This window comes from Nycticebus coucang, chromosome 24 (genome assembly GCF_027406575.1).
Source record: "Nycticebus coucang isolate mNycCou1 chromosome 24, mNycCou1.pri, whole genome shotgun sequence".
NCBI classification, from domain to species: Eukaryota; Metazoa; Chordata; class Mammalia; order Primates; family Lorisidae; genus Nycticebus; species Nycticebus coucang.
In genome coordinates, this window is record NC_069803.1 from 31,169,631 (window position 1) to 31,193,135 (window position 23,505).

Sequence of the window (23,505 nt, forward strand, 5' to 3'; positions counted from 1 at the left end):
AGCACCTTCCACCCAGAGGGAGCAGGGCTAGCTGCCTTCGTTCTGAGAAGCAGAGGCACAGAGAGGCTGAGAAGGGCTGCAGCCAGTGCCTTGGGTTCCAGGGTCTTCCCTCTTAACGTGTATTCACTTACAAAGCAGGTGTGTGGCGTGTGTGTTCTCCTTGGAAGACCCAGCAACCCACAGCAGGTGTGGAGGTGTGCAGAGTTAGCCCTGTAGTTAGCCCCAGTTGTTGCTTCTGCCCAGCGTAGACCTGCTGAGTCTTTGTACCACATCTCCCGACCTGGGATCTCCATCCAGAGAGCTCTGAGTGTGCAGATAGGTGTGTCTGTGTCATTCTGCAGGGCCTTGGAAGAGGCGAGTCCCAGTAGTCGGGCTGCTGTCAGGGTCAGCCTTGCGTTCTGGAGTGTTCTTCTGGAGCTCCTTCTCCCCCAAGTGCTCTGAACCCTTGCTAAGCCCTTGGCCAGGAAAGTGACAGCTTGTGAGGTCTCACCTGTGCCCCTCAGCATAGGCAGGGAGAGGGGCGAGGCACAGGTCTGTCTGGTGGCACGTTTGTTCCTTTTTAAACTGTGCGGGAGTGACAAGCCACCTGGGTGGGAGGGAGTGCCCGCTTCATGGTGACTTGACTTGAGCTGGCCACACAGGATCTGGTGAGCTTTGAAGTGGGGACGGGGTATGTCCCTGGGGGAGCCCGTGAGTGACCAGGGCACCTCACTGGTGACAGAAGCTTCCCAAATGTGCTTCCGACTGCCACTCTGCCCTGGCTCACAGTGCTTTTGTGCTGTTCTATTAAGTTATTCCCTGTCTTGGGGAGGAAGGCGCTGACTCCCGTAATCACACGTGTGTGTGTGTGTGTGTGTGAGTGAGAGACCTGCTGAAGTTAATGGAGGGCGTGTGGCATGTCAGGCTCCCCACAGGTGAGTGCACGTGGAGTGGTTGTGTGGATGTGTGTCCTGCCCTCAGAGCATCTCGCCATCTAGGGGGATAGGAGGATGTCCAAAATACACCCCATGGTTAGGTGCTGAAATTCCCATATACTGAAGCCTTGGAAGCAGAGAGGAGGGGCCCCTTCTTCCTAGGAGAGGAGCAGTCTTGTATTGGCCTGTAAGGAATTGGCAGGAGTTTGCAGCAGAAGAGACTGGGCATCGGAAGGTGATCTGAGCAGAGATCAGGCCCGCAGCGTGGCATGGGGTGGCTGACCTCTCTGGGCAGCTTGTCAGGTGTGCTGGCAAGCGTCTAGAAATGAAGCCGCCCCGGCAGGCAGAGCTGCTGGGCAGGGTCCTGACTGCTGAGCTACAGGATGGGGAGTCTGGACAGATGGTCGGAGCCTATTTGGGAGAAACAGAAAGAGAAGGAAAAGGCAAAGAGGAAGACAGCCCTTAACCCAAAGCATCTCCAGCAGCAGAACTCCAGGCCCCGTGGGTGAGGGGTTGGGTGAGGCTGGGGGAGAGGGGTCTTATCCCTAGGAGCTGGCTCAGGCAGACCTGCAGCGAGGAAAGGCGAAAGGGGCAAGCAGCGTGTGAGAGCAGAGTCTCTTGGTCCTGTGCCTCATGTCCTGGAGGTGAAGACAGATGTCCTGGAGCGTTCTAGCGTCTTGATTCTTTGGGAGCAGCTCCCCTGTTGCCGGCACGGAGGCCTCACAGGTGGAGTGGGGGCCAGGCAGCACCTCCCCTTCCTGCCCACCCTGCCCACCTGCCCCTCTGCCCCTGGTGCTCTTCCTGTCCCACCCTGCTTCCTCTGTTTCCCCTGGTGACAGTTTTCCTGGTGATTCTGAAGACATCATTTTTCACCTTCACAGGCGTGTGGCTGTTGGGGTGGGGGAGGCGGTGGCAGGTGGTATAAGAGGTGGCCCCTTCCCTGGGTGTTGGGTTCTGTTCGTGACTGACAGCTGTGCCCCTGGAGCCTTCTTCCCTTACACACTTAATGTATCTGCTGGTAGATTTCCTTGCTCTGAACCATCACGAGAACCCGGAACGGGCAGGTCTCTGGAAGAGCTCAGAGCTCCCTTTCTTGCGCTCGTCCTCCCCAGCCCCGTCCCCCCTTTCCTAAGGCTCTTTGGGGGTAGGATGGTGCGGGGATCTGGTCTCGGCCAGCTGGAAACTCTCTGGGCTCCCACTGCCCTCCACCCCCTTCCTCTGATGGGGCCATCAGTCTCAAACTTCCTGCAGATAACCCAAATCTCTGCATACGACCCTGACACATGGCCACCTCTGGGGTGGCCTTCAGGGGTGACTGGCATGCCCCTCTGATTTCTAGCACTGCTTGTCCTCTAGTGTTTGCAGCTACGTGAGTGAGTACCTCTGCCTGGCCCGGCCCTGCCCACCCCGTGTGCTTCTCAGAGGGGGCAGGTCAGGGACACTCTTGGGCAGGTCCCAGGGGCTCAGCCTGAGTTCCTAGGTCGGCAGGGTGGGGTTCAGCCACAGCTCTGCTGTCCTCCCTGACCATGACCCTGGCCTGGGCCGGCCTCCCGGCTCTCCTGCTTCAACCCTACAACCAGGAAGTGACTTAACTGGTAGTGAGCTGGGGCTGCACTTCTTTAGCCCAGAGTGGGCTCAGTTCTTTAGTTCTTGTCATTTTCTTCTGGCACTGACACAGGGGGAGGCTGGCTTGCATTTGGAGAAGCAGGGAGGCTGTTTGTCCTTGGGGCTGGACCCCGAGGAGCCGGGTGCCACCCTCCCAGACTGTATCAGAGAAGGACGTATCACATGTCAGGATTGAAGCACGGCTGACGGTGGAGGCTGCAGAGACTCGGGGGTCCTGGTTCTGGGTCTGAAGGGCTGTGGGCCTCCTTTTCTCTCTGGGCCTCTGTTTCTTGGTCTGTAAGCTGAGACTGTGGTTAAATGGCTTTTCAAATCTCATCCAGCTCTAAGAACCGGTGCTTCTGTGGAAGTCCTAAGTTTGTGCTCCTTAAATGCAGTCATGTGCTGTGAAGCTCAGCCTTTCCTTCAGAGGAAATCTCACCGTCAGCCTCACTATAGAGATCCAGGCAGCATGGGCCAGCAGGTCCCACACACAGGGGCACATCTCCTTACACAGTCACTTACTCCCGGGGCACATCTCGGGGACAGGTGGGAGCATCCGGCCTCCGGGAAAAAACGTATTCGAGAAAAAGCTCACTGATCTGTCCCTGTCGCTTGCCACTCCCAACTCTCAGGAGCGTGCCGTACCCAGCACCTGCCCTGATGTGTCACAGCCTCTAGTGACAGCTTTCTCTTAAGCTCCCATGGCTTTCTCCCAGAGCATGGCTGGGTGTCCATGGAGCCAGCTCTCTCCCCTCTGCCCAGATGCTGTTTCTGAGTCTGGGCTACTGACCGGACGCTCTGATGCCGCTCTTGGATTCCCCCGGCTGCCCCCCTTGCTCCGTGATGTGGCTCTCCCCAGGGTCCTCTAGATGTGCCCAGGTGTGTTTGGGTCCTACCCGCCAGCAGCCTTAGTCTTACTTTCTCCAGATGGTTCTTCAGCACCTGTGTAACGGGCCGTTTGCAGACAGGTGACGAGGTGGGGTCGGGGTGGGGGTTGCCCAGTGGCTCCTGCTGGCTGTGCCATGGAGTGGACTGGCCGTTCTGAGCCAGGCTTAAGCTCTCATCACCGCTGTGTGATAGTCGAACTAATCAATAGTTAGAAGAAAATTGGGGGAATGAATTTTCTTTGATTCACTTCTACACAAAAGAGTGTTGATCTGGAAGGTTTATCACAAGCTCAGCTGCTGGTTTTGGCCTGGCCCCCTCTGATGACGCCACTGGATTGTCACCAAGTGTATCTTGAGAATGGCTGTAAAGAACAATCTGGCGCCTACAAGTCGACTTTCCGAGGATGATGTCACTGGGTCTCCTGTTCAGCACCAGGTCTGCCCGATGTGGAGGAGGACGTGACATCGTCCAAGGAAGGGGCTAAGCGTCGGCTCACTCCACTCCGTTCCTGAGGGAGAAAGCACCAACTTTCCCGGGCAACATGGAGGAGGGGCCAGAACCTCAGGTGACACCTGCCTGGTGGTCTGATGTAACACACATTGGTGAAAAGTACTTTTTATTGTGGCAGAGGGAAGAAGAAGCAAAGATGCGACTGTGTCTTGAAGTGCAATAAAGAAAAATATCAGGGCGGCGCCTGTGGCTCAAAGGAGTAGGGCGCTGGCCCCATATGCCGGAGGTGGCAGATTCAAACCCAGCCCCAGCCAAAAACTGCAAAAAAAGAAAAAAAAAAGAAAAACATCGAAGTCTGCATGCCAGAAAGAGAGGGAGAAATGGGGTGGAGATTCATGTTATCAAAGGTCATGTAATCAAAAGTAAGGATCTCAGTCAGCGGTGTTCTTACCTGTAAACCAGTCTGGAATGTTCACTCTTTGGGGATTGCAGAGCAGTGAGATCGTAGGCGGTCACAGAGCTTGAACACCCACAGGGAAATGGGTCAGATTTCTAAAGATGGAGTCATTTTGGAGTAAAAAAACTGTATTTGCACATCCCTGGTTTTCCTGAAGGAAAATACATAAATACTGTCTTGAAGGAAGTACTTCAAACTTGGGCACAGGTGCAGTGGCTCATGCCTGTAGTCCCAGCTACCTGGGAGGCTGAGGCAGGAGGATCCCTTGAGCTCAGGAGTTTAAGACTCATTTTCTAAAAAAAAAAAAAAAAAAAAAAAATTTAAACGGGAAATCTGGGAAATGAATGAATGCAGCATAGTCAAAACCATAAATCTGCTTATAAAACTTACTTTAGAGTATGTAAGTTCGTTTTGAAATGGCAGCGTATTCACATTGCCTAAGAGAAAAAATGTGCGAGAATACCGAATTAAAAGTAAGAGGAATCGGCTGCTGTTCCCACAATGCTGCTCCGTGCACGAGCTTACGTGTATATGGAGTCTGTGCCTGACCCTGTGTGGAAAGTATTGTTTTCCTTTTTGAATTAGGGAATGGAGCTCAGAGAGATTAAATGATTTGCACACAGCACAGGTGGGATTTGAACCCAGAGCACCCTGGGCAGGGCCCGAGGAAGCAGGCAGGCATCAGGGCAGACCCTGCATTGCTCGGGGCTGGTTGGCTGCAGCTTTTCAGAGGTGAGCGCAGGGTAGGGTTGAGTTTGCACTTGGGCTTCTTTCCCAGGGTTGCCATAAGACATTAGCAAATCACCACAACCTGGGTGCCTTAAACAGCCAGAATGTGTCATTTCACAAGCCAAGAGACCAGAACTCCACAGTCAAGGAGTGGGTGTGTTGGGCCTCCTGGGACCCTGAGGGAGAGGGCCCAGCCCCCCACCTTCTGGGGGCTCCCCGCGGTTCTTTGTGTCCCTCAGCTTGTAGTTCTAGTCTCTGCTTCTGTCTGTGGGTGACTTTCTCTGCTGTGGGTCTGTGGATGTATCTTTGTGTCTCTCTTCTCTGTCTTAGAAGGATGCCAGTCATTGGATTCAGGGCCCAGCTAACTCCAGCGCCAGTCCCTCCTGATGGAACCAGTTACATCTGCAAGTGACCCTATTCCCAAGCACAGTTGCATTCTGAGGTTCCAGCTAGACAGGATTGTTTTAGGAGCACTGTCCACCCTGCTGGGAGCCTCTGGAGCCAGGCGGCCTTGGACAGAATCCCGGCTCTGTCACTTCCTAGCTGCTGTGTCTTGGAGGAGCATGTGCTGAGGTCTGTCTTCAGAGGAAGATGGCAGCAGTGTCCACTCAGCAGGGTGGTCGTGAAGGTTAAACAGAGCCGTGCCTGGCGCTTGGCGACCCACACCGGGGATTCCAAAGGCAGATTTGGTGGGTGATGGTGAAAGCTCGTGGCCCTTAGGGGGATGATGAACTTGAAACCACACACCCAGAAAGCCAGCTCCACGAAGCTGCCCTGGGCGCTGACGTGTCAATTTTTGGGAGGGGTTTCTGACGAAGAAAGTATTATTCGACTTTGGAGGAAATTCTAGGCTGGGGTGGCTATCCAAGGACGCTGTGTCAAGTCCAGAAGGGCCTGGCTTCTGGTGGCTTGAGGAAGAAGGGGCACCTCAAAAGATCACCAGCTGAGCTTCTGGGGAAGAGGGCGTGTTACAAGACCTAATTTCTGACTTTATAGCTCCCTTGTAGATGGACCAAATAAAGCCTCGAGCTGCATGGGGTGTGGGAGGCCGTTTGCCTTGCAGCTGAGCCAGGGAGAGTGGGGCGCAGACACGGAGGGAAACCGACCCGCCCCCCACAGGGCCCTTAGGAGCGGTCATCTAGGGGATGAAGGGGCAGAGGTGCCCCCTCTGTGCCTGGTGCTCTGATGGTCTCCAGCTTTCTGGTGAATCACTCCAGCCACTCACTTTAAGCTTTTTAGACAAACGAGGACCTTTTAAAACCTGTCCATTGGGCACAGTATTTGCATGCAGCAGAGGAACACGGGATGCACAGTGATGAGGGCAGATTGGAGCAGGAGGCAGTTGGCAGCTGTGTGGTTCCAACTGGCCATGTGGTGAAGTTCTTCATGCCTAGGGTGTGGTGGCCTCCTGTGGACACTGTGCACAGCCCCTCCAGCTGTTGGCCACAACGGGCTGATGTGTGCATGCCACATGAAGGGTGGGTGTGCAGCAGACCCTTCATTTGTGACAAGTTGGCTTTGTGACTATAATTTACATCTCTATAGACACATCTGTCCACAAAAGATGCCAGCTGGGGTTGGCACAGCACCTGGCTGTGTGCGTGCTGCCTCCCCACTCACCAGCTTAGCTGAAATTTTGGAGGGGAGCAATGAGCTGAAGCATTTTGTGTTCTGAAGTGACTTCGCTGGTGCTCTAGCTAGGGTTATGTGCAAAGTGACATCTGTCTTTTGTCCTGCCCATCTGTGGCGGCCACGTTGGTCCTCCTGTGCTGAGCAGGTGAGGGGCGCTCCTGTCCACCTCCACCAGCAGGTCTGTGCAGGGCCTGCCTCGGTGCCCCCTGGTGCTCCAGCTGTGTGACAGATCATATGCTATGCAGTGTAGGCCGGGAGGGGTGCGAGAGCAAGGCAGGGCCTGGGGTCGGGGTGCAGGGGAGGGACTCCTCTCTCCCTGTGAGGGCCACCAGCCCATGAACAGGACGTTCAAGTGCTAGCTGGGCAGGAAGAATGAGGGCAGGGGAAGGGCCCTCGAGGAACATTGGGTGGGCTGGCGCTCTAAGTTAGAAAAGGTACGTCTGCTGGGACAGCTGGGCACTCACGGCACCGCCCCACAGGACAGGAGCCATTGTCCCAACCCCGTAATTTGACTGTCTTCAGTAGGAAGGGGAGCAGTGGGCATGGAGTTTGTTGTGGTATAGCAGAAGGGACTGTCAGTCTGCTGCCAGGAGCTGGATGTAAGCGCCTCGGTGATGGCAGTGCACACAGGAGCTGGGGACATGCAGGAGCTGGGCACCTGTCCCTCTAAGCTCTGCCTCTGTCCATCCTGAGTCTTTGCCCACCCAGCAGACTTCATGTAGATCTCCTCTGGGGCTGGAGCCATTTGTCCTTCTGCTGGGACAGTGACCCCCATGGGTCAGCAGCTTCCACAGCCAGGGGAAAGCTTTGTGTGTGTTTGTTTCTAATCAGTGGCTTTCCTGGAGAAGGAAGGGAGCACAAAGTGGGGGGCAAATGAGTTTTCTTTCGAGATAAGTGGGAGTGCAGTGGTGTCGTCATAGCTCACTGCAGCCTCCAACTCCCGGGTTTAAGCCATCCTCTTGCCTAAGCCTCCCGAGTAACTGGAGTTATCAGCTTCTGCCACCACACCCAGCTAATATTTTAAGAGATGGGGTCTTGGTGTATTGTCCAGGCTGGCCTCGAGCTCCTGACCTCAAGAGATCCTCCCAGTCAGCTTCTCTAAGTGCTGGGACTACAGGCACGAGCAGCCATGCCAGGCCGAGTTTTCATTAGACTCAGAGTCAAGACCTTCTGCTCTAGCTGGATAGCCCCCGGCTGCCGAGCGTTTGCCAGCTGAGTGGCGGGGACAGGAATGCAGGAAGACAGATAAGGCCAGCTTTGAGATAGGACTGGGTGCCAACAGCCATTAGCTTCTCTGATTCTTGGCTTCAACCAGACCTGTGTCAGGCCAAGACAAATCTCACCTTTGAGAGGCTGGCCTTCGTCCCCATCCTGTTTGGGGAACATTACATTCCACTAGATGTGCATGAGTTTCTGGGGGGGCTTTGCTGGTGGGTGACAGGAGAGTCCTCTGCTGTGTCACCCGTCCCCTGATTCCCTGGACGCTGCAGAGCCTGCGGTGAAGCCAGCCGCTGCCCATCTGGTGGGAAGGTGTGTGCTGGGCCCAGCCTTGGACTGGACCCAGTGCCTGCCAGGGGCCAGTGTGAGGCAGGCTCTCTGGGTGTCCGTGTCCTCTGAACCTTTCTGCTGTTGGCACAAAGCCTGGGAAGGCCGAGAGGAAGGAAGAGGCAATTTCAGCGTGGAAGGTGGATAGATGGGTAAGGTCAGAAATGGGAATGGGCAGGAATCCTTCATCTGTGGCTATGACACTGTTGGGGTGGGTGTGTGTCCAGATCCACAGAGACCAGGCTCCCATTTCCAGGTCAGGGAAATCATGTGGTGGTTAGAGAGAAGAAGGGACAGAAATGCTTTCTCAGCGTTGTACTTGGGAGACATCTGTGATGAATGAGAGGGCTGCCTCCCTCCCAGAGTCCTTTTATACCTGGAACACTCTTGGCAGGCCAGTGAGACCTGAGTGAGACCCTTCCCTGACTAGCCCCAGTGGAAGGAGGGACACCCTAGCCATGGGTCTCCTGTTCTGCACATCAGCTTGTTTTACCTTTTATAGTATTTGTATTTGTGAGCTAAATTTACTAGATCAAATTCCAGTTCTGGTGTTGTCTAGCTGTGGGACCTCGGGCAACTCATGTGATCCTTTGTACCCCAGTTTCTTCATTTAGAAACCGGTTACGATGAGAATGTCTACCTCGTAGGGCTGTTAGAGGACTTAGAGCGTGAATGTATGTAAAGGCGAGTAGCCCGGTGCCCAGCCTGGGCCAGTACTTGGTACTTGTGGGCTGTTGTCATTATTAGCGCTAAAGCAAAGGTTTGTGCAAAGAATTCCAGTCTCATGGGTGAGCCTGTGAACTTCAGGACAGGGGCTGTGCTGTCTACAACTTTTTTATTTATTTGTGTGTCCAACAAACGTGTACCTGAGCCCAACATGTGTCAGGGGTTGCAATAGTCGCGGAGGTGAGATTAGTAAGTGATGGGCCCTGTCCTGCAGGAGCTCCCAGGGGGAAGGGGACAGAAGGGCACACTCAGGGCCATCGTCTGCCCCGCAGCAAGGTCCCCAGGGGAGAGAGCCGGGCCAGGCAGCATTGCCATCTGAGATACGGGATAGTTTCCTTCACATAGTCTGGGCTTCTCTATTATTAGATTTCAAAGACACAGAGAGGAAATATGAAGATTGAGATTTAGATGGCCAGTGCAGGAGTGGAAATTGAGATGAACATGCCCAACACTTTTCATTTTATACGTGGCCACACCAGGACCTGGAGAAGTGAAGTGATTTACCCAAGTTCCAGCAGGAGTTTGTGATGGAGTTAAAAGCACTCAAAGTCAGGGGGGAGGTCAGCCAGGACTTGGGGACTCTGAACTTGGAGTCCTCGCCTCTGAAACGTGCTGCCTCTCGCTATCAAAACCCTCGCTTTCCCGTCTTTGCAAGTATCTGCAGCTGTGGGCTCCCTGAGACCTCAGCAATTCTGTTAAGTGGCGCTAGGCTGGCGGCTTGCTGTGCATCTGCTGGATCTTGGATAGGCCTGTGCTGATGTTGCTGACACCAGGCCGAACTTCGGTGAGTCTGGGGGCTTCCCTGCTCCAGCGTGCCTGAACATCACCCAGGAAAGCATCCTTCAAACACGCCATTATGAATTACGAAGGTGACAAGCCAGAAAGCCCCACATCCCATCTTCAAACCCTTTAAACTGGTGGATCTCAAGTGTAGTCCTCAAACAACCAGCAATTTGGGACATCACTTGGGCCCTTGTTAGAGATGCAGATTCTTGGGCCCCATCCCACTGTCACTAATGGGGGTGGGGCTCAGCCATGTGCATTTTTAGGAGCCCTCCAGGAGGTTCTCGGGATATCACTTGAGAACTACTCTCAAGCGGAGCTCATATGAGGGATGGCTCCCGCAAGCCCGCTCCCCAGCCCCCTCTCCCCAGCCCACACTCAGCTTGTCCTTCGGCAGACAGTGGGGGGTGGGATGGAGAGAGAGGGGGAGACAGAGTGACCCCATGGGAGGAAAAGCCTTTTGCCTTGGCAGGTTTGCCTGGACTTGGAGCCAAGATTCAATCAGTCCTGGTGGCTGTCTTATTTAAGCGACTCCCCTGTTCTTCTTCGACCCTGCACAGAGCGGGGGCTGCGGAGGGGGGATGGCTGAGGTGTGCACCGGGGAGGGGCTGACGGGCTGACGCTCTTCTCCATCCTCATCGAGGCCCAAGCCCTTGCTGCCAGAGCTGCCCACCCACATTCCTTCCCAAACAAAACCATGCCAGGCAGCACTGTTCTCCCAAAGTGGGGCTTTCATTTTGCACCATTAGCTTAAACCAGTGGGGATTTAACACAATCCATGGAATTAAGCAATTAGGCAGCAGAATTCCAGGTGACTGCCGTGGTTGCTGCTGGTGTGTGTGTGTGTGTGTGTGTGTGTGTGTGTGTGCGCGCGCGCACATCTGTGTGTGCTCTTGTGCGTGAGTGGGGAGGGCCCTGTAAAGTTGCAGACTGGACTCTACTGCCTGACCAACTCCCCGTGGTGTCAGGATCCAGGAAACAGGACAACTGCAATTGAATAATTTGCCCCGAGTCACTAAGGAGCAAGTTCCACATCTGCTGTTGTTTGTAGAGGAGAGAAAAAGCAGTTGCTTCCCTTCCTTCTCTCTTTTTTCTTTCTTTCTTCCTTTCTCCGTCCCCCCCCCCATTTGTTTTTGCTTTTTTTATAACATGTCCAGAGTTACTAAATGCGTGTAAGTACACAGCATGTGGTTTGCGGTCGGGGGCAAGCGGCTGAGTTATTGGGACAAAGTGCAAGCTCCTTTCTTTGCTAAGGGAATTAATAATGCCAAGCACTGCTCCTGCTGGGCGCAGGGGGTCTGTCAAGCTGCTATCACAGGCCCTCTGTGCTCACAGCCAGCTTGTCAGGGGCCTAGGGCCTCTGCTGCCTGGTGGAGGAGGCAGCAGTTTCTTACCAGTGAAGAGCCTCTCCTGGTGCTGTTCCTTAATCTCATTTGCACAGCTGGGTTCCTGCCTCAGGCCTCGGGGTTGCCCACCCAAGGCCTGTGTGACCTGGGCCCCCTTGTCTGCATGGCTCTGTGAGGTGTTCCCCTGGAGGCTCCGTGCTGTAGGAGGGTGTAGCTGGCCAGTGGGGCTGGTCACTGGGGTGCCCATCTAGGGGCCCTTCCTGACCAGACAGGCTGGTGGAAGCCTGCTCCTAACAGATCACTTTGCAAGTGTTTGCCAGCCTCTCCGCAACCAGCCCGAGTCTGTGCTTCAAGCTGTCTATCTATTTGGGAACGTGGGCCCTCTCGAAAAGAGATAGCAATTGAGAAAAAAGCAAGCATCTTTGGAATCAGCGTGTGTGGTCTGGCATCTGTCTGACTCTGGAGGATTTTTTTTTTTTTTTTAATGTTTTTTACCCTTTGGAGAAAGCGTATCCAGGTGAGGCAATGAATACATTTACTGGCTTAATTTAAGCACACATTGTATACATACAGCAAAACACCACGCTGTATCCATAAATGTATACTATTATGCCTTATCAATTAAAATAATATTAATGATAAATTTTTAAAAATAAAAAAATTCTGGATTTTTATAGAGCACATTACTGAGTAGATTCCTAAGAAAAGATACCTGGGAGGACATTTTTAAAAGCCTGAGGGTATCTTTACTGGGAATTTTAAAGGCATCAATTCACTATCTTCCAGCTTCTAGCATTGCTGTTGGGAAACCCAGTCCCATTCTGGTGCCGGATCCTTTGCTGTCTTTTTCTCTTGAAGATTTTAAAAGTTCTTTTTATCCCGGTGATTCTAAATAGTATGATTCTTTGAGCTGGGTATTGTTTAACCTGACAACTCATGTTATTCACTTAAAGTTTTCTTGTATTATTTCTTGGGTCTCCCATGTGTTTCCTTGGCTTTCTCCTGCTGTAATGCCTTCCACGCAGTCGCTGAAACTCTTGGATTGATGAGCTTTGTCTTTTTTCTATTTCCCATGGCTTTGTCATTTTGTTCAGCTTTTCAGGAAATTTCTTCAGCCTTATCTTAAAGCCCTTATATTGCATTCTTTATTTCGTCTCTTATGTTTTAAATTTCCAAGTACTCTTTCCTGTCTCCAGACCTTCCTTTTAATAGCTTTGTTTGTGTTCTTGTTTTATGAATACAAACTCTCCCCTGATATGATTATCATTAAATAAAGTTTATGTTCCCTACACTGACCCTGTTGTCTTTGAATTCCTTTTCTTTTTCTATTTGTTTTGGTATCTATCATTCACATCTAGAAGCTTTCCTTAAATACTCGCCAGTCTTTGTCCATTTAAATTTAATAGAGAGGTACAAAATTGGGGACTCCTGGTGTGTATGCAGGGCCTATGATTTGTTTGGCCTCATTTTAGGGTTTTGTTGGGTCCCCACTTGGTCCTCTGCCTGGGGTATGGAAGTGTAGCGCTCTAAGATATGAGGGGCCCCTTGGTGTCCATGCAGCACCTGCCTCCTGCGTGTCCACTGTCCCCCAGCCCGCCAGCTGGTTCCGACCTTCGGTATAGAGTACACCCTTTGGCTGCTGCTGGAGTTGGTGAAGGTTGTCACCTGCAGTGCAGCCAAGGCCCAGAGGAGGGGTCTGCCTGTCCCTGCTGGGACTTTACGCTGATCCTTACATGGAATACAGCCTCTGTGAAGGAGTCGGGGACACCCAGGGCCCCAGGGTGGGCGCCCTCCTGGGTCCTGCGGTGTCGTCAGATCCACTGTCCATTTGCTTTCTAAGCACAAAGTACTCTTGATACGTTCCTGTTTTCCTTACCACTTTCCTGCATGTATTTATATCTTGTTTTTTAAACTGTAATTTTAAACTGACTTCAGGAAAGAGTGGAAATGGTTCTGTGTGCTCCGTCTGGCACTGGCTGTGACTCTTCCTGAGCTGTCCAGAGGCTCGGGGTTGTCTGTGTGGCTTTCCTTCTTCCATTCCCCTCCCGCTGGTTTTGGCTTTTTGGAATTATCCCGGTCATCACGATCCCCCAAATTACCAGGCTGGGTGCTCCAGACTTGAGACTCCTTTGCGGGTGAGGGGCCTCTCCCCCATCTGGAATGCCTTCTTCAAGTCGCTTTCATGATCCTGGGCTGCCAGGTTCCCGTTGGTGCCTCCGATGGCTTTTACAAAGAGCTCGTCTTCTTGTTCTCTACGTCCCAGAGAAGGTGCCCTTGGGGGTCTCTCTTTGTCTCTCTTCTTTTCTTTGTCCTTTACCAACTTCGTTGCAGCTATTACCTGTACTCAGGTAGGTGAGTTACAAGTTTGATTCCTGACTCAGCCTCTTTCCCCTTCATCCTGGCAGGCCCTTCTTGGATTCCTGCAGCCTTGCTGGTGGAAATGATCCGCCCTGGGCCCATGGTTGCCTCGGTGACAAGCAGGGAAGTTGGGAGGCAGAGATGGCTTAGACGAAAAGGCCTGGGGAATGGGTGTCCAGGCTTTCTCCCTCTCAGCTCAGCCTCAGAAATACGGCCAAGCTTCGTGGGAAGCCTCCTGAAGAAGTATAACTTGTGAGCAAAAGAAAAGTTTGGGTGGTTGAAAGTGGAATGAAATTTTAATGGTTTACTTGAGTGTAAGAGATTATTTATTTTAAGATTACTGAGAAAGGCTCAGGCAACCTCTAATTGCAGCTTCACATTTTGGGCTTTCGAAATTTCTGGGTCTCTGAGTTCTTGCTGCCTATGGTGCCCAGGTGGACAGTCACATCCTACTTGCAGCAAATGTTAAACTGTTGCTAAAAAAAAAGAGAAATTTTTTATTTTTGTTTTTTATTCTGCTTTAGCACAGGGTCCTGCTGTTACAAGCAGCTTAGCTCAAAGGCCTGAGAAGGCTTAATTGTGACTCTGCTCCTGGGTGTGTAGTCAAAGGCCTCGAGAAGGCTTAGCTGTGACTCTGCTCCTGGGTGTGTAGGGCACAAGATGAGGGTAGAGAGGAAGGGCAAAGGATGGAGGCCGGGGTTGGGAGGGGCCTGATGTCTCCCCGCATTGCCTGCTATGGGCCCCCGGGGTGCTAATTCTGCTAGCCTGGCAGCCACTCTGTACACTCACAGATGGAGAATGCAGGTCAGATTAGAACCCAAGGCCCAGCTGTGGCTGCTGCCCCAGCTCCTGCACCCTGGTGCCGCTTTTCCCTACCCATGCCTGCCATTTGCATTGCAAACTCAGCCCCTGAGCTGGACTAGCACGGAGGGAGTTGGCGGTGGGGTGTGGCGGACCAGTCCCAAGCTGCTCCCAGGCCAGCACCCACCCCTGCACTCCTGCCCCAGCGGCCCCTGGACGTGGTGTTGGCGGGGGGTGGGTGGGTACACATCTACAGGGCACAGGGGAATCACCTTGGGATGGCTAATCACATATCCAGACAGGGGCGGTAATCTGCATCCCCCAAATAAACGCAAAGATGTTAGTAATTTCTGACCATATGTTCCTTCTTCCCTACTCTCCCCACCTCAAAAAAGAAAGTGAGCCAAATGGCAAGAAATAAAAAGCCTAATGGGTAACACGTTCCCATCATTTGACTTAACTCTCCCCTCGCTGCCCCCACCCCCCGCCCCCATGTGAACTAGATTCCTTTACACCGTCACGGCAAAGGAACTTTAATTTTTGATTTTAGTTGTGATTAAAAGTGACACAATGAGAAGAGTGAAATAGTTTCCACTGAAGCAATCTCATTTTCAACTGAGTCATGGTGCCGCAGGAGAGAGCATGGTCTTTGGAGGTGGTGTGGGTTCTGATCCTGGTTCTGTGTCTCGCAGACCGAGGCTGTGTGCTGTTGTTACTTAACCCAAGTCCTTCTTCTCAACTGTAATAAAATAATAACAATGGTTTCTTGAAGTCACAAGCCAGTGGGGGGATGGGGGGGGAGACAGGTGGTCCCTGACGCCTCCCCCTTTGAGACTTAATGTTGCTGTGTTAAAACAGCAGGTGAGTCACTTTCTTATAGGAAGTCACCCAGTCCCTTACTCTGTGGAGTGGGGCGGGGGGTGCTCAGGAAATGATGGGTCTCTGCGGAAAAGAGGGTCCCCTACAGATCATCTGTACATCCTGTGAAGTCTTCTGAATTCAAAATGACCAGCCCCCCTCTTTTTAATAACCTACTTGCCCTGTGACGACTTAATCACTCCAGTGGCTTGCTTGGTCTGGGCCTCAGATCTCTGGGCTTATCTTAGGACCTAGGGCCATGTCCTGGAGTATCTAGTGGAAGGAGCAGAAATGCTTTTCCCGTCTCACCCTTTGCAGCCTTTCTTTGAGAAGGGGTTTCTACCACTGCCTTCTGCTGGCGGGGAGGGGTGGGAGCAGAGGTAGAGACTCGCCTTTGCCCGCCTGGGCAGTGAGATTCCTCTTGCTGGTTCCCCACTCAACCCCACTGAGGACCTTTCTCATTCAGCGAAGCACAGACAAGAAGAGGGGAGATCCTTTGCTCCAGTGAACACCCAGGGACAGGTTTATAAGCCAGCAGTGGGCACTGAACCATGGTGGGCCTGTGTCCGGGTGAAGCCGGGAGGAGTGACCTTTGCTTCTTCCTGTCCGCTACACCCACCCTGCTGGTCTCCATGGGGAAGGAATCAGCACATCCAAGAGCCCTGGGTAGCGGTCTAGGTAGGGGAAGGAGTGTGAAGGAAGCAGCTCATTGTGGGGAAGCAGCCAGGGGGCCCCTGTGAATCCTGGGACATTCTGCTCGCTGGTGCCCAGTTCCTGCCCCTCCTGCCACCCCTGGGGTGAGGGGTCTTAGACCCCGGGTCTCACGCAGGGCCAGGCTCTGGGACTCTTTATAAGACAGAGAAAGCAGAGGGAGAGTCTCATTGACTGACTTTGACACATTCATTCAAGACTTGTTCCTAGAATCTTTCTCTCCTCCTCCTTATCTTCAGTTAGTTAAGTGTGCTGTTCCAGGCAACTAAATATTAAATAATAAAGCCTCCAAAACTCAGTTGTTTCCCTTGCTAGAGTAGCCTCTTTCAACCAGGAGGAAATCTTTTTTTTTTTTTTTTTGGCCAGGGCTGGGTTTGAACCCACCACCTCTGGTATATGGGGCCGGTGCCTTACTCACTGAGCCATAGGCGCCACCCCAACCAGGAGGAAATCTTTTACTATTTCATAAGGAAAGTCATTTTGAAATGCAGGTGAGACTGGGGAGAGGGTCTGGGTTCCTCCTCCCTAATAAATATAAATCTTGGCCCATTGGATCAGTATTCTAAGTTTGGGGTTCATTCTGAAGAATTTTGGGACAACGTGGTAATTGACAGAGCTGACATGGAGATCAGGGTTTCAGGTTAGGACTAGTGACCGCGGGCAAGTCAGCCTAACTCCACAAGCCTCACTTCTCCCCCTTGTTAGGTGGGGAAAGTACAATATTGTACATTTCTCTGAAGCTGTTAGGATTAGTGGAGGAAAAGCGTGACAGATACGTAGCACGTGTCCTGGAATGCATTCGTAATTGTTAGTGTGATTCAGCTCAGGTTCAAGACTGTCCTCACTGAGCATGGGTAGAAGCCTTGTGTTATTGAAAAGAGGGGGCTGGTCATTTTGAATTCAGAAGACCTCAGAGGATGATCTGGTGACTAGCATTTAGAAAATGGTTTCTAACTCCTTTCAAAATACCTGGGGCCTGGCCCGTCTTAGAGGGGAATTGACTGTCACCAGGACAGCACGTGTCTGCTGTGTTGAGACTTTATGGAGAGTCTCCCTGATCATTTGTCCTCATCAGTCGGGCCTGCTGAGACATCGCTGAAGGATCTGGTCCACGGATTAATAATAATGTTCATTCAAAGTCTGTAGCAACAGAGAAAAGAGAAGGCACAGTGGGCGGACAGGCTGGTTTTCCCTTGATGCTGAGGCTGTGCTGAGAACGGAGCAGCCTGGGTTCCAAGTCAGATCTGAGGAGAGAGCATCGCCTGGATTCATCTGTTAGGACTTCACCAGGACTCACATGAATCTGTTGGAAAGTCAGATTTCAATCCTGGGTGGACCTGCTCGGTGGATAGAACGTTAGTGGTTCCTGTTGTAGGGATTAGCGGTGGATCAGTGGTTGATGGACCAATAGCAGCATCAGCTGTGCAACCACCAGAGTGACATGGTCACAGGGACTTTGACCCTGCACCTGCTGAGGCTGGACACTGATGTTTCGTGCGCCTGACCGTGGACATTTGAAATACCCTTTAACTCTCCCTGGCTGAGTGTGCACATGTAGATTCTGTGTCATTTACAGGACTCAACTTGTCAGAGTTTTAGGTTTTTGGATGTCAAAAAGCTAAACCAGTAACTTTCTCTTAAAAAAACTCATTTTTTTGAATGCTGAGATCTACAGCATTCGATTATATGGATGAAATCGATTATATGATCTCTTAAAGCAACATATGATATTCTGAGTCACCGATTTTTTAAAAAGGGGTAAATAAGATTTTGTTTTGAAAATGTATTGGAGAGGCTTATGGTGCCAGTGGCAGTTACTGAGAATAGAGAACATGAATGTGGGGCTGAGTTGCAGCAGAACGAATGACGGAGACCTTGGTTTTTACTGATACAGTCACTTTTATTTGCTGTTTGCTTTTCATTGTCCCCTGCCTTTGGGACACTGTGTTCTAAATGCTTTCTCCCCACCCTCTTCTCTTTTTCTGTTCCACCATCTCTAGCCCTGAGGATGAAAATAAAAGAAGTGAAGAAAGAAAATGGTGACAAAAAGATTGTCCCTAAGAAGAAGAAGCCCCTGAAGCTGGGACCCATCAAGAAGAAGGAGCTGAAGAGGCTGGTTCTATACCTGAAGAACGGGGCCGACTGCCCATGTCACCAGCTGGACAACCTCAGCCCCTACTTCCTCATCATGGGCCGCAAGGTGAAGAGCCAGTACCTGCTGACCGCCATCCACAAGTGGGACAAGAAGAACAGGGAGTTCAAAAGCTTCATGAGGAGAATGAAAAACCATGAGTGCCCCACTTTCCAGTCTGTCTTTAAATGATGGTCCCCGGGTGGGTTGGGAGGGTGTGGTGGGGTGGGGTGAGGGGTGGGGGAGAGCGATGATGCTGGACCCCAGCGGGTCACACACATACACACACGTGCACACACACACATACACACACACACCCGCTCCTGGTGGCAGTGGACATTGTAGTCTGGGTGGCCTTGTTCTTGCAACATTCTCACTCCCTTCCCTCCAGGGCCACATGCAGGCCCCAGGGTAGCCGGGTCTGGGTGAGGCAGAGGCCCTTTAGATTAGGAAGGCTTTTAAGATCTGCAGTGTGGGCAGCAGTCACTGTGGAGATGTGTCACTAAAATAACAGTGTTTGCCATCACGCACACACACAATTGGGCCGAAAATGAGAGATAGTAGCAAAAACTAAGTTTTGCAACTTGTGGGTATATATCAGTTGGCTGATCTATGCCTTTGCAACTGGAACATTCTAACTATCAGTAAGTCACATTGCTTTCAGCTCTAGAGCAATTTCTTTTTCTGTCCAATTTAGACAGATACAGACTGCACTTAATGCTTTAAGATCAATTCCCCAAAGTGATAGGTGCAGGAGGAAAAGAGGCAGCCCTGAGCCTCACGGGGCTGGAAGAGGGGTCACTGCAGCTCTGCCCTGGGCCTTTCCACCTGGTTGTCTGTGGATGTGAATTGGCCAGTCTCAGATGCTGCGGAAGTGGTGAGGCCCATCGGTCAGCCAGGGCATGCTTGTGCCCCCAGACATGTGGAGGGGCAGCATGCACCTGCCTTTATGTGAGAAAAAGGAAAATACAGTGGGCATAATAAGCAAGACAGTTTTCAGACTGAAACACCAATGGTTGGTGTTTTTTTAAAAAAAAAAAAAAAAAAACAAAGAAGAAAAAAAAATAGCCACTTTAGGTCCAGGAAATTGCTAGTCACGGGGAATTGTGAAATTGGGTGACAAGATTACTATCCTCATTTCATTGTTCATTCATTTCACATTTTTTAAAGAACATCAACAACAAAAACCAAACCACTTTTCAAGGACTTCTTTGTAAGAAAACATCTACATGGAGTAATTTGATAGGTTAGGCTGAGACAGGTCTCTCAGTCTATTGCAGGCTGCCTTCTAGAAGCAGTGGGGGGAGGGGAGGGATTCACCCACCACCATAGCCAAGGGGTCCTCCTGCCCCAGGAGTCCTCGGTACCCTGGAACCCACACAATACTAACAAAACTCACATGAGAAGAAATAGGTTCCTTTAAATGTGATTTCCTGACCATCAAAGAAATTTGGAACAGCCTTCCTGCCTGTCCCCAGCACTTTTTACCTAAATTTTTTTTTTTTATTTCTGCAGAGGGGAAAGTCGTTTCCATCTAAGGAGAGGGTTTCAGAAGCAAAATATCTCTGCTGTTTTCCCCAAGTGCCCTAAGACATTTCTCAAAGCCCTTGTGTTTGATAAGGGATGTACTTAAAGCAGTTTACTTAGATAACTTTGCTTTTCTCATCCAATGTACAGGACGTAGTTCTTAAAAATTGATTTCGTCCTCCAAGCCTGAGTCTTAATTCTCTGTAGCACCTCTGGGACCTCACTGATTGTCTAGATGAGTGTTTATGCCCAATCCCGACTCTGCAGTGGGGCTGGCAGTGTCCCTTGCCCTGGCCCTAGCTGGACACAGAAACAGAAGATTCTATTAACTTTTGAAAACTCCAGTTTTGAAAAATCAGCATGCCAACCTAGTCACCGGAGAGTTATCCCGATAGAATCGACCTTTGGCAATTTGTGATCCTAACATTTTAACACTTTTTATTTGGTGGGGGCGGTTTCTTTCTGACCTTTAATCATAAAGTGTTGGGGGATCTGAGTAATTTGCCTGTAGTTTTGGATGATTCAGAAGTGTGTATATATTAGTTAATTAGAAACATTCTACTTCCCTGTTGTCAAACTGAATTTCAGAGTAATTTCATGAGAGTGTGGGTCTGGGTCTTGGTGGATGAACCCCTTAGTTGGGCGCCCACATGGGTCTGCTCATTTTGACAGCACCTCACGGAACAGGGCCTTCTCTCCAAGGCAGGGGCCTTGGCAGAGGGGTTTGGGACATTAGGAGTTAGTTCAGAGTGTGGAAGAGGAGGTGGCCGGACAGTGCACCCCTCAACACGGGGATTCTCAGGTAGGAGGCAGCCCTTCTAATGAGAGTTGCAAATGATGGGGATTGAGCGGCAGTTGTCAGTTTTGGTACAGACTCTTAAGTCCCTGGACGTGGAGCTTCACTGTCCACTTTAATGAAGATGTTAGATGTGCACCACTTTGTGTGTGTCACCTTTCGGGCCCCAGAGAGAGGCTACCTGTGGGCCCAGAGCTGCATTAACCCCAACTTTTGTTTTTCTCCACTAAAGGATCTATCAGCACTCATGTACATACTTATCGCATCGGTCATTGGTTTCCAAAAGACAAACCCTGCATGTGATTTGATAATTACTGCTAGTCCAAAGGTCAGATGCATAAAGCTTTAAAATTCACTCTGGATAGAGATCTGTGAGTCCATGGGCAGAACTCGGCTAAATCTTTGAGGAACATTCATAGTTAGAAGACAGAATGGTAAGTGAGAATTCCAAGAACATTTTATTTTTTAAATAGCCTGTGTAACCCTTGGCTCTTGCTGCCTCTGGGTTAGCACCAAGTTCTGAAGGCAGAATCCAGTTAGAGCTCCAATTTTAACATGTATCTGAAAATTACAGTAGTCCCACTCCCCCATTTTTCTCATCAGACTCCAAATAACCAGTTGCTCTGTTGCAACCACATAGATGCACGAGGCTCAGGTGATCTGTTTCAGGATTGTACCGTAGGCAACTTCCACGGGGTTATGCACTGGCCTGTGGCACCTGCCACCAGCAGTTATATAGGACCCAGACGCAATTCCTGTCTTCCCTAGTTCCTTCGTGTAGTATATCTTTTTTCAAGTCCAAATCTTTTACAAAAGCTTGGAATACTGTGAAAATGTTTTACATTCCATTTCATTTGTGTGTGTGTATTTTTTTAATGCATTTTACCAGATGTTTTGATGTGATAACTTCCGTCGATGATAATTCCCGTACTTGTTCATTTTATCTCCATGCTTTTCCTGCCATGTATCAATATTCACTTGACTAAAATCACTCAATTAATCAATGGTAATGTGAGCTGTGACTTTTTTCCCCCCTCCAGTTGTACATCCTCTCCCTCCTCCCTGCCTACGCGATGTCCTTGGGTCCGTGTTCAACAGCGTTCCGTGGTAACTGGTGTGGGTGGGCTGGAGATGCTGGGAGGCAACCCTCTCATTTCACATCTGCTCCTGTGAATAAATTCCAGAAGTGCTGCTCCTGGCTGTGTGTGTTTCAGATCAGAGAGAAGGTTAAATACTTGCTCTGCGAGAATGTGGCTTTCAGCCCTGCCCAAGTTTTGTTTCTGTGTTTCTGTTTACAGATGCTCTTTGCCCTCTGGCCTAACTCACAGTGACAGTGAACAATCAAAATTTGAAAACTTGCTTGTATCTGGAATCTTAGACTTATACGAGGCTTTAGAGAAGACCATGTCTAAACCTTCTCCCCCCACTTTTTATTTTTTTTATTTTTTGACAGAGTCTCACTCTGAGGCTCAGGCTAGAGTGCTGTGGCATCATCGCAGCTCACAGCAACCTCAGACTCCTGGGCTGAAGCAATATTCCTGCCTGGCCTCTGGAATAGCTGAGATTACAGGTACCTTCCACTATACCTGGCTTGTTTTTCTATTTTTAGGAGATACAGACTTTTTTTTTTTAAATGAATCTTTTATTTATTTGTTTATTTTTTTAGAGACAGAGTCTCACTTTGTCACCCTCAGTAGAGTGCCATGGCGTCAGAGCTCACAGCAACCTCCAGCTCTTGGGCTTAGCAACTCTCTTGCTTCAGCCTCCCGAGTAGTTGGGATTACAGGCGCCCGCCACAACGCCTGGCTATTTTTTTGTTGCAGTTTGGCCAGGGCCGGTTTTGAACCCACCACCCTCGGTATATGGGGCCAGCACCCTACCCACTGAGCCACAGGTGCTGCCCAAGATACAGACTCTTGATCTTGTTCAGGCTGGTCTCAAACTCCTGAGCTCGAGATATCCTGCCTTGGCCTCCCAGAGTGCTGGGGTTACAGGCCTGAGCCACTGCGCCCAGCCTATTACCCCCTTAATTGTAGACGCAACAAGGCCAGGATTTCCCAACTAGCTTGGTGCTCCTAGGGCACCAGTTTTACTGGAATTAGAACCCAGGTCTCCTGAATCCAAGCTGCCTAACCATAACCATGTCTGGTTCCCTCTTGTGCTTCCCTTTGGCCCTGGGAGTGCTGCAGTCTGCAACAGTGTGCTGAGCCCAGCTGTCTCATGTGTTCCTTGCCTGAGAGGTTCTAACACGGCCTGCGTGAGTCCATAGTGGTTATCGTGGTAAGTCCTGATCAGGAAGACTTCTCCAACCTGAGATAACTGGCACTTTCACCCAGAAATCCGTGATTATTCCCCAAGCTACAGCCAAGTGCAGACACACCCTTTTATGGTTCCTTTTGTTTTTTTTTTTAGGTATGGCATGAGGACTCGTAAAAATTCTATGAAAGCTATGTTCCAGCATAGAACGATTTTCACCCAACTAATACCCGAATGACCGGTGAAATAGGGACAGACTAGCCCAACCAAGGAGAATATTGGCATTTCCTTTTAGTGCCCCTATGGTTAATAAGAAACACTTATTTTAGACTGGGTGTAGATGTCACTGTCACCCCTACCGAAGCCCCCACCACGATGACCTGTTCCTTCCCATTGCAGTTTTTCTTCTTTTTTTTTTTTTATTGTTGGGGATTCATTGAGGGTACAATAAGCCAGGTTACACTGATTGCATTTGTTAGGTAAAGTCCCTCTTGCAATCATGTCTTGCCCCCAGAAGGTGTGGCACATACCAAGGCCCCATCCCTCTCCTTCCTTCCCTCTCTCTGCTTTTCTTTGTTTAAAATGAAGCAGCAAAAGGATGGTGAAGTGTGTGCGACGGCGTCTCCACTCAGGCTGTGAGGGTTGCCCTGGAGTTTGGGGGGCCCGAGGGTCAAGACTGCCTGAGGCTGTGCTCCTGAGATGCTCACCCACTGTCTCAACCTGACACGGGGCAGTGCCCGAGCCTCCTCAGTGAATTTCACCAGCGTTCCCTCTCAGGGCTGGTAAATGGAGGGACAGGTTATGTAGGTCTTACCTCCAAGGAACCTCGGGTCCAGGAATGCAGCGGTTCAGATTCACTTACAGCAATCAACGGAAGAGGGAGACACAGCCAGTGTGGAGGCTCACGCCTGCAATCCCAGCACTCCAGGAGGCTGAGGAATTGGCCTGGTCGCTTGCGCTCAGGAGTTCAAGACCAGCCTGAACAAGAGGGA

At 50.8% G+C, this 23,505-nt stretch overlaps 1 protein-coding gene across 1 annotated transcript in view; it reads left to right on the plus strand.

Moving 5' to 3' along the window:
- Nucleotides 1-21,261, plus strand: part of SFRP1 (secreted frizzled related protein 1) — a 38,937-nt gene extending 17,676 nt beyond the window's left edge. Inside the window, exon 3 of the mRNA XM_053578703.1 lies at nt 17,804-21,261. Within this exon, the coding sequence (XP_053434678.1) occupies nt 17,804-18,126 (323 nt within the window). The 3' untranslated portion in view covers nt 18,127-21,261. The remainder of the gene's footprint in view (nt 1-17,803) is intronic.
- Nucleotides 21,262-23,505: the final 2,244 nt, after the last annotated feature.